Below are 10911 nucleotides of genomic sequence, written 5' to 3' on the forward strand. Positions count from 1 at the left end.
ATTGCTATTGCCTTCCTTTCTGTAATAAAAGTTATATTAAAATATTTCCAGCAAATAGTTTTTCAAACCAATATTAAATACATTTATTTGATATTTACATACATTATTGGTTAATAAAGTGAAACCTCTCCCCACCTCAGAAATTTTTGTGTGTGTGGTATGTGTGTGTATAAGCACAGCTATGTGTGTATGTCTGAATTTATGTGCATATGTGTGTATCGGTTTGATCTTTCTGAAAATAATACCTAAACATTAAATTAAATGCAACTGGACTTAACATGGACAACCTACTTCCCCCTTGTTTATATTTATTACTGTCTAAGAATTTATTAAAATTTGTGGCACACTCTTTAGAGTGGAGTGGTTTATGGGAGAGGAAATGAATTTCCTTTTATCAAGTTGAAATCTGAATAAAAATGGGGTGAATTTTGTGTTGATATCCTGAATCAATCTGTAAACCATGTCTCATTGAATATGGAAAATAGAGAATGAAAGCATCAGAAAAACAAAGCTAATCTTTTCAATTCCATAATGCTTGTAAACGAATAACAAAATGATTGGGAAATTAATTGATTGAAAGCTTTCAGGAACAGCAGTGGTTTTAAATAGTGATTAGCCATCTTATTTTATCTTCACTCAAAGGGGTATGGCTTATATAAACCTGCACTCTGTCTGGCAGTGTGCTCATTTGAATATTTTAATATTCTTTGGGTTTAAAAAAATGTTTATAGCATGGACTGGAAGTGTTTATAAACGAATAAATATTAAAAAAAATTATGAGATTTTAGACCAAGCATTGTTAATTATATATTAAGCCTGTTATTGTAGGTGTGTGCAAGTTGTATAGGTCAGCAACATAACCTCTTTCTGTGCATTTCAATTCTGTTTCCTCATTTGTGAAGATGAATCTCCCAATACCTGATCTAATAAAAATCTTTTCTCATCTGTGGGGCTCAACTTTCTAATGTCTAATTTAATGCTTGTGCAAGTGATACTAAGTATCTTTCAGTTTATTTCTGCTTCAATGGGTTTGATAGAAGGACTATATTGCTGTACTTTGCAATACATCTTGATACTGAGGCTTTGTTTCAGTTTAATGTGAGATTGGAGAAAGTTTTTGTCTCTTTTCCATCTCTTTTTCTAAATATATTATGTGAGTTTGTGTGTATGTGTGTGTGTGCTTGTGCTTAGCGAGGAATTTGTCCTGCCAGTTTCACTTGTCCTAAATATATATGTGAAATGTCTTCAGATGTATCTATGCTATATGATCTATGCACTTCACCAAAAAAATGGACTTATGATGATTATATATACTCTTTTACTTGTTTCAGTCAGTTGACTGCGGCTATGCTGGGGCACTGCCTTGTAGGGTTTTAGTCAAAATCGACCCCAGGACTTATTTTTAAGCCTAGTACTTATTCTGTTAGTCTCTTTTGTTAAACTTCTAAGTTATGGGATGTAAACACACCAACGCCAGTTGTCAAGCAGTGACGGGGGTGCAAACACAGACACAAAGATATATATGACGAGCTTCTTTCGGTTTCTCCCTACCAAATCCACTCACAAGACTTTGATTTGCCTGAGGCTATAGTAGAAGACACTTGCCCAAGGTGCCATGCATTGGGACTGAACTCAGAACCATGCGGTTGGGAAACAACCTTCTTACCACACAGCTACAATATATATATGCACACTGGTTTCAACCATTGGATTGTAGTCAAGCTGGAGCACTACCTTCCAGGGGTAATTGATTGTATCGACTTTATTTCTTGATCGGTACCTTTTTTAAAGTGACCTCAGACAGATGAAATGCAGTGTAAACCTGGGCATGTTTTGAATTCTGAATGTCATCAGATACTACAAGGTAATTTACCTGATATTCTACTGATTCTAATACCCAAAGTGCTTTTGATTCTTCCATCCCAACTCTAATCAAGGTAGTTTCTATGTAGTTATTCACCTGCCAAACTCAATTATTTGATGCAGATAAAGACACATTGAATAATGTATTTCTAAATACTCCTTAAATGATGGGATGCTTTTGAGCATAAGTTTACACAATAAATGTTGATCTGGAGCTGGTGCCATGTAAAAGCACTTGTGCCATGTTAAAATTACCCAACATGCACTGTATAGTGGTTGGCATTGGGAAGGGCATCCAGCTGTAGGAATCAAGACAAAATCATACTGGAACCTGGTGCAGCTCTCCAGCTTGCCAGCTCTGGTCAAACTGTCCAACCCATGCCAGCATGGAAAACAGATGTTAAAGGATGATGATGATGATGATGATATATATATATATATATATATATATGACTACGGACCGAGACCTTTGGAAATGGGCTGTGCGTGAGAAGACCCGGCAAGCCAAGTAAGATCGTTGCCAGTGCCCCTGGACTGGTTCTTGTGCGGGTGGCACATGAGATGCACCATTTTGAGCGTGGCCGTTGCCAGTACCGCCTGACTGGCTCCTGTAGGATTTTCGAGCGAGATCGTTGCCAGTGCCCCTGGACTGGCTTGTGCGGGTGGCACATAAAAGACACCATTTCGAGCGTGGCCGTTTTCGTGCGGGTGACACGTAAAAGCACCCACTACACTCTCTGAGTGGTTGGCATTAGGAAGGGCATCCAGCTGTAGAAACTCTGCCAAATCAGACTGGAGCCTGGTGTTGCCATCCGGTTTCACCAGTCCTCAGTCAAATCGTCCAACCCATGCTAGCATGGAAAGCGGACGTTAAACGATGATGATGATGATGATGATGATATATATATATATATATACTAAAGGTTGAATGTCTGCTATTCATCTACAAAATAGGATTAGAATCAACAACCAAGTAACTTTTTCCCCTTTAACATTAAATTTATCTCACCTGGTTCTGGTTACTCTGTGCATTGACCTAGTACTTTGATTAATCCTTTGTTCTGGTATACTTCTTTCTCTCTCTCTCACTCCTTACTAATTTTAAACTGATGGCATGATGAGGTATATGTACTATGTAGTTGCTTTTTAGCCTTAAGTTAACGTTTATCAAGCAGATCTGTGATCAAAAGCATTTCAATCAAGACTGTACCATGTTTTTAGGGGTTTGTGGGACTACATTATATAATGTCCTTTCTTTAAGATTGTAGAATGAGACTTGATGGAGATTTTAACCCTTTTGATACCAACCCGCTTGAAACCGCCTCTGACTCTGTAGTACAAATGTCTTGTTTTCAAAAGTTCTGAATTAGAACCTTCCACCAATTTATGTTCCTAACACTAGCTTAATGATAACTAAGTTATTTTACTAAATTCTTTGTTATATTTAAAATTAATTGAAAGAAACACAGAGTATCTTAACAGAAATATGATAACAAAAGGGTCAAGCAGATTACATTATGAAATGGATGGGCTATTTGTCATTTAATATATTTCTAAAATTTGATTATTAAGTGAATCTTGACGGCCATCTTCAGATACAGGACTTTAGTTGGTAAGAAGGTGGCTGTAAAAGGTGAAGAAGAGAACGTAGAATGGTGACATCAGAAAAAAAAAAAAATAAATAAAGCCTTCCAGTGTTAGCTAAAATATGTTAATGAGAGTGTAAATAAGTGGTATTCAACCTAGTTGCTCACAGTAAACACTGCCTTGTGCAGCACTGGAAATAAAAATATAAGAACTTCCAAAGCAACAGCATTGATAAAAATATAAGAACTCCCTCCAAGGCAACAGGATTGATAAAACTTCTTCAAGAAAACAAGTGGAGTTCTCAGAAAAAACCCCAAAAAACCCAATAAGCAAAGAAATTAGCCCAAGTGAAAAGGCGATCTGGTGGGAATCAGCTGATTAATGCTTAAACTATGGCACAAATGAATCAATCTCAGCTTTTGATTTTATGAGTGTGATCATGGTAAATATAGTGTATTTTAATTTGGGGATTGGTTATTTATATGATGGGTGGAGCACTGCATTGCTCATTGAGTGTATTGGTAATAAGAGGACCTTAATGCTACAAAGGAGTGAGAAAGATCTAATAAGAAGATAATAATAATAATAATAATAATACAAAAGATATGGAGTAAATGGGTAAATAATGTCCTTAATAAAAGGAGTGGAGGAATTTAGGGAAGTTGGAGGTGCAAGATAAAGGGTGAGGTGAGGGAAGGAAATGGGTAAATTGTTGGAAGGTGAATGACAGTTCTTTTATGTGAAAGTGGGAAGGGAAAGGACTTAGTGGATTTGTATGATGGAAAATGGAAGAAATGAATCCATGAATGAAAAGAAAATATGTATGGAGATATGTTTAGAAGTCATGATAGGGAGGGCATGTTGAGAATTGATTGGGGAAAATGGAATTAGTGGATAAAATGTGGAGTGCAGGTCAGTGCAAGTTGGTTTGATGAGAGAGAGAGTGGGGATTAGAGTGATTGGGAATTGAGAAAAGTGTGGAAGGGAGGGATTTCCTTTTGTTCTTTTATTTGAAATATGCTATTGCCCATAGCCCTTTCTGGTCCTCCCAGACTGGTGAGATGACTAGAGTAAGGATAGATGAAGGAGGAGTGAGTGCAGAAAGAATAACATGAGTATTTAGGGTGTGGAGGGAAGAAAAGGAGTGGAGTGAGCAGGTGTGTGTGTGTGTGTGTGTGTGTGTGTGTGTGTGTGTGTGTGTGTGTGTGAGAGAGAGAGAGAAAAAGGAGTTGAACGATGTGACAACAGAAAAGGGTGGAGTGAAGTGAAAATGGAAGGTGGAAAGAGAGTAAAAGAAGTGAAGATGAAGAGGGTGGTGGTGGTGGTGGGGAGAAGGAGTAAGAGTGAAATGGAAAAGTCAGAGTAGCAAGAAATGAGTGTCGATTGATCTGGAATAAATGTTTAAGAATGAAGAAACGGAGAAAGGGACATAGAATCAGAGTGTGGAGGTAATGAATGAGAGAAGGTGCAAAGGAAATGAATGACCGAGGAAAATGAAGAGGAATAAAATGTGAGAGATGAGGAAGTAGTAAACAAGACACAAACAGAAGTCAAAGACAGTTGCAGCATCAGCACTATCAGCCTCCCTCTGCTGCTGTTGCAATAGCAGTAGTAGTAGTAGTAGTAGTAGTAGTAGTGGTAGTAGCAGCAGGAATGGCATCAGCATCATCATCATCTTCCTTATCAACACCTGCAACAACAGCAGCAGGCATGCAGTTACTTATACAACTGCTGCTGCTGCTGTTGATGACAACAACTGGCTGCTGCTATGTGTTTCTCTCATGTGCTGCCGTGCTTGAGGGACTAGTGTTTGCGATGATGTTCTTTATTCTGGCAGGTGGACAGTAATGAAATAGATGATGATGGCCTTCTCTCACCCTTCTTCATCTTCTTACTACTACTACTACTACTACTACTACTACTACGTTGCTGTTGTTGTTATCACCGCTGCTGTTGCTGATGTTTATGTTTGGGAAGCTGTGTTGTCTTCTTAGGTGCTGCTGCTACTGCTGCTGTCATCTTTGTCATTGTCAGTTGGCCTCATCAGTGTGACACTGAGCTTCATGCTGTCATCATCTTTGTTACTGCTGCTGTTCTTGTTGCTGCTTCTTTTGGAAGTGGCATCAGACAACACCATCCCCATGACCGCTGTTGATGCTTCATGTTGCTTAGAGCTCAGTTGAGTTTCAGAATTTTGGAGTTCTTATGTCCCACCCCAATCTCTCTTCCCGCACCCAAATTCCTGTACTATTTCTTACTCACTTTCCGACCTCCCTCCTCATCAGGGTGGCTTTTCAACACATCAATCTTCCTCCCCTCCCCGCCCCATTTTGATTTTTTTTAAGTAAAGGAGCGGACAGATTTCAGCCGCTGTTTAACTACATTGACACTGGAATTACAACCTTCTGACCCCCAACCATGGAGGAGGAACTACTGTGTTTTAATTCCGAAACAGCAAGTTCTATATCGAGAGAGGATGACAGTCGAATCAGGGGATCACACAGGTAAAACTTGGATAATCTCATTTATAATTGTAGCAGAAGATGGATACAGTAATATATAGCTTGATACACAGATATTGGATAATTTGTTTTGGTAGATAGATAGGGAGCTAGAAAGATAGATTGATAGACAGATAGATAGCTGGATGGCTGGAAGTAGATGAATAGATGGATAAAGTGAAACAAAGATGGTTAACTAAGGTGGTTGGATGGAACTTGATGAGTGGATGGAATTATATCTGTTGATGAGTGAATGAATAGAACTAAATACATACATAGGTGATTGGATGGAAGTGAATAGATAAAATAATAAGTAAAAAAAAAGACGTAGGTAGTACCCATGCTTGCTTTGTCCTCAATGAATTTATTGATGTTCTTTTGGTTTACTTGGTAGGTAGTGGGAGGGGGGAAAGCATGGGCAGGTGATGTTTGTGAAAATTGCTAAACAATTTCCTAACAAGTCTTAAGACACATGCTTGGTAACCTAAGATATTCTTATTTCATGGCTACTTGCAGCTTGTCCAATACTATCCCCACTATCCCCTCATGGTTGAATATTATTACAACTGTTTGTCGATCTTTTTAATGATAAGGTGCCGCTTCTTTTGCTTGCTACTTGCATAACAGGCAAATCTTGTACTAATTTTCTATCTTGTTTTATCATCATTAGCCTAAAATGATGATGATAGTGTTAGTTATAATGATAATAATTTATAACAATTTAGTTTTATTATTTATTCAGTTTTTTATATTTCTTCTTATCTACAAGCTATCATCATGCATATATGTATATACAGATAGTAACATAACACAGGCAAATGTATATACAATAAATTGTTCTATATACATGTAAAAAAAAATATTTATGCAATGCTTTACACACTTACAAGCAAACATACACAGACATGCACAATTAGTAGTCTGTTCATTTTCAAGTGTGTTCTCTAACTTCATACTTCAACTCACCAACACAGTTTAATATTGTTTTTATGTCATTTCTTGTTTAATCATGCATGATTTATTTGCTCACTTAACCACTCTATAAATTCTCTTAAACCAGGGTGGATGTTAAGAGTCTAAATCTAATGAGTAATTGGTTAAATTTCTTGGCTTGTTTTTAAAGTGACTCAAGCTTAAAAATATTTCTGCATTCTTAAGTACAACAGGGAAATGATATTCCTGTTCTATTTCGCATTCAGTGATTTTCTTCATGGGATATAAGTAATGTGTATGTGTGTTTGTGTGTCTATGTTGTATATATACGTGTATGTATATATATGTATGTATAATTTTATGTCTGTAGAGTGGGTAATAATTTAGTGGATAAAGATCATGCATTGTATGTTTATATTCTGTTGCTAACATTGTATTGTTCTCAGGCAAGATACTTAACTCTACTGGATCTGCTATACTTTCTTTTTCAAACAGGAAGTTTATGATTCTGACAAGTCAAGATGTTCACAACTTTCTCTAAGTTGTAACATACAATGTAAGGACAGATTGCTTGTTAAAAACTATATAGTTCCTAATTTCATTGTAGCTACTGAATACTCTGGAGACAGTTTTTCTAATATTTTTCATTTCTCAAACAGCACTAAGCATAGATATGATCTTGTACAAATTTTCTTTGGATTGTTCTTTGAAATGTTAGTGTTTAAAATTGGCAGTTTTAATCAGAGAGGCCATGACCCTGAAAATGAAGAGTCATGGGCATCGTCCACTCCTCCTCTGATTAAGCCATAGAAATTAAACAATGTAACAAAAAAGAAAACAATATTTGTTGAACAGTGGTCACTGTAACCCATGGAGATCTCAATAAAAGGCCAAAAAATAATTATAAAATGTAACTATTAGCATCCTAAAGGCTCCGATGCAACAACAGCTAATTTACTATTATTGTTATTTGGCCCCCAGGTCAACCCTCATTGAGCAGAACAATGACCAAAGGTGTTCCAACCATAACCACCCCTTATTTTTAAGAGTTTGTAGGATTACATTTTCTAAAATGCCCTTTCCTAATTTATGATATATGGAGGTATGATTTAAAGTATATCTGCTAGCATTTATAACAGGCTAAGCATTCACTCAAAGGCTATATATCATTAGTTCTCACCTAACTGGACTCTAACATAAATAATGCAGCACCACACACACACATTAAAATAAATACTTTAGTGTCAAATTAGCATTTGGTAAGTTCACTTAATATTTGTGGCAAAACCTATAGTTTTATACTTTTTATAAGTTACTCTGAGGGAGGAGAATATTGTTCATCACTCTTGAAACCTTCTTTCTGGTTGGTGAGATTAATCCATAGGTGGAAGTACATTGCCCATGATCTTTGTTGGCCTCCTTACACTGGTGAGATTGATGCAGCTGTCGCCTATCCCAGACATTTTTATAGACCAATGTGTGATGGAAAATATGAATAGGGAAGGAATTAGTTGTCTGAAAGCATGCAATGAAATTTGTAAAAGGTACCTAAAAACCAGGTATTATTCTGTGTGCAACAAATTTTCCTATGAAATACACTGCCTATGTTGTAATTAATTTTGAAACTATAGTTGGCTTTACATTCAGAAAAAAACTCTCTTATTTATAAGATAATATCTGTTAATAGTGGCTCACGCTTTAAGTCAAGTACTTATGCCTAACTATGCCCATTTTGAAAATGGTGGGGTAACATTTGGGAAAGACTTGGCAACAATTTTTTCAGTTCAAGCAACTGCATAAAGTTTGCTCATTAGCTCTCAGACAAACATAAAAACACATACACAGGAAAATAGTTACAACTCTTTGTCCTTGGATCACTTTTGTAACTTTTCTGATTAAAAACCATATAACCATGTGCTGAGTTCTGTTTCTCCTGTTTGTTCCACCAAATATCTATACATGTATGTGTGTATGTATTATATGCTGTGTGGATTTATCTCTTTTATGAATGTATTATTTCATCAATGCTAATAATAACCCAATAGTAGTAAAAGGCTACCAGTTATATCACATCATCATTGTTGTAGGTTGAATCTGCATTATTTTGGTTGTGTCATCATTAGTAGTTACAAACCCAACATTGTTTCAGAGAAAAGTCTAATATTTTCTTACATAGAATTAATTAATCCTATATGTTCTATGGTGTTACATAATTTTTCTTGGACACTGACAAATTTATATAATCGGATGTTTTGTTCTGGATATCAACTCATATATACATAGTTTAACTTAGAAAACATGTATAGTTCTAAATAACTGCACTGAAGCAAATGAAACTCAATTAGATTGAAATTGTGATTCTTTGATGACCAGAACTGCATGATTTGCAAAGCTTTGATCTGAAACCTGTTTTACAGTAACGCTAGAAATACTTTCTTAACAAAGGATTAACTCATATGATCCACAGTGTGTTACATAGTTTTCAAAACTAATAAGTGCCAAAGGTTTGAAGAATAGGAGAACTTAAAACAAAATAGTCTGAAGTGTGTATATGTGTGTGTATATAGTAACTAAGATGTCAGACACAAAGTTTTGTATACATAGTTTCCTTTTGAAATAATCACCAATTCATGTAGAATAATCAATAGATGCATTTATTGCAGTTAATTCCATTTGAGACTAATCAACATGAAACCCTCGGTATTGACTTGATCTCCTAGTCATTAGACTGCGGCCAAGCTGGGGCACTGTCTTGAAGAATTTTTAGTTGAATGTATTAACCCAGTACTTATGTTTTTTTAAAGCTTGATACTTAGTCTATCAGTTCATTTTACTGAACTGCTAAGTTATGGGGGTGTAAACATACCAGCACCAGTTGTCAAGTGGTGTGGGGGGACAAATACAGACACAAAGACACACACACACACATATATATGACGGATTCTACCAAATCGACTCACAAGGCTTTTGTCAGCCTAAGGTTATAGTAGAATACACTTGCCCAAAGTGCCGTGCAGTGGGACTGAACTCCAAACCATGTGATTGCAAAGCAAGCTTCTCACAAAACAGCTATGCCTACTGCATCTATTATTACATACATTCACTTAAACATTTTCTTACTTGTATGTGTGGGGTGTGGTTAAGAAATTTGTTCCAGATTTGATCCCACTGCATGGTACTGTTGGCAAGCATTTGTTTTCCATTATAGTCTTGGATTAGTTCCATCCTTGTAGTGTAAACACTATAGAGAAGACTGTCAGTTGAACTGTACCTTTGATTTGAGGACCCAGCCTTGGCATACTTCATGTCATACTGATACTGCCTGACAGAGACACGTATCTTTAGAAAATACTGTCACTTGCACTAAATAAAATTCAATGACTATATTAGTCAAAGAAATGGAACATTCCATTTTCAAAATTAATAAGGGAATCTATCAACATCATTGTTTTGATGTTCACCTTTCCATGCTTGCATAGGTCAGATGGAGTTCATTGAAGCAAATTTACCTTAGCCAGATGCCCTTCTGGTCACCCAACCTGACCTGTTTCCAAACAAGATAACACTTCCCTTATAACTGGACCTGTTTTTGCAGAATATTGGAAAATCATTGACACTGCTTGTATGACAATGATGCTCATTTACTACAATCACATGGTGTCAAGACAAGGAGACATGCATGCATGTATGCATGCATATGTGTGTGTGTGCACATGCGCACACGCACACACACACACACACACATGCACACACACACACACACACACACACACACACACACACTGAATCAGTTCATATTCATGTTCACTGCATTTCTTGATGAGGTGAAAACTACATCTTACTTGTACATTCCAGTTTTGGTATGCTTTCTATGGCTGTATGCCCTTTCTATCACCAACCACTGGTCCCTTTTGGATGCATTTTATTGTACCACCAGCATTAGAGAGGTTGTTTTGCACATCCCTATCCAACGAGGGGACCACAGAAGTTTTCTCATCCTTGCTAAGACTCAAGAGACCCCCCCCCC

At 36.7% G+C, this 10911-nt stretch overlaps 1 protein-coding gene across 8 annotated transcripts in view; it reads left to right on the forward strand.

The window, feature by feature from the left end:
- Nucleotides 1-10911, forward strand: part of LOC106883769 (phospholipid-transporting ATPase ID) — a 212086-nt gene that overhangs the window by 46341 nt on the left and 154834 nt on the right. Inside the window, exon 1 of one of the 8 annotated variants that reach the window (XM_014934893.2) lies at nucleotides 5360-5954. The exons of the other annotated variants lie outside the window; for them this stretch is intronic. Coding sequence (XP_014790379.1) covers nucleotides 5869-5954 — 86 coding nt within the window. The 5' untranslated portion in view covers nucleotides 5360-5868. Of the gene's footprint in view, nucleotides 1-5359; nucleotides 5955-10911 lie in introns of those variants that run through there. 8 annotated transcript variants of the gene reach the window in all.

Source organism: Octopus bimaculoides, chromosome 2, assembly GCF_001194135.2.
Source record: "Octopus bimaculoides isolate UCB-OBI-ISO-001 chromosome 2, ASM119413v2, whole genome shotgun sequence".
In the NCBI taxonomy this organism is placed as follows: Eukaryota; Metazoa; Mollusca; class Cephalopoda; order Octopoda; family Octopodidae; genus Octopus; species Octopus bimaculoides.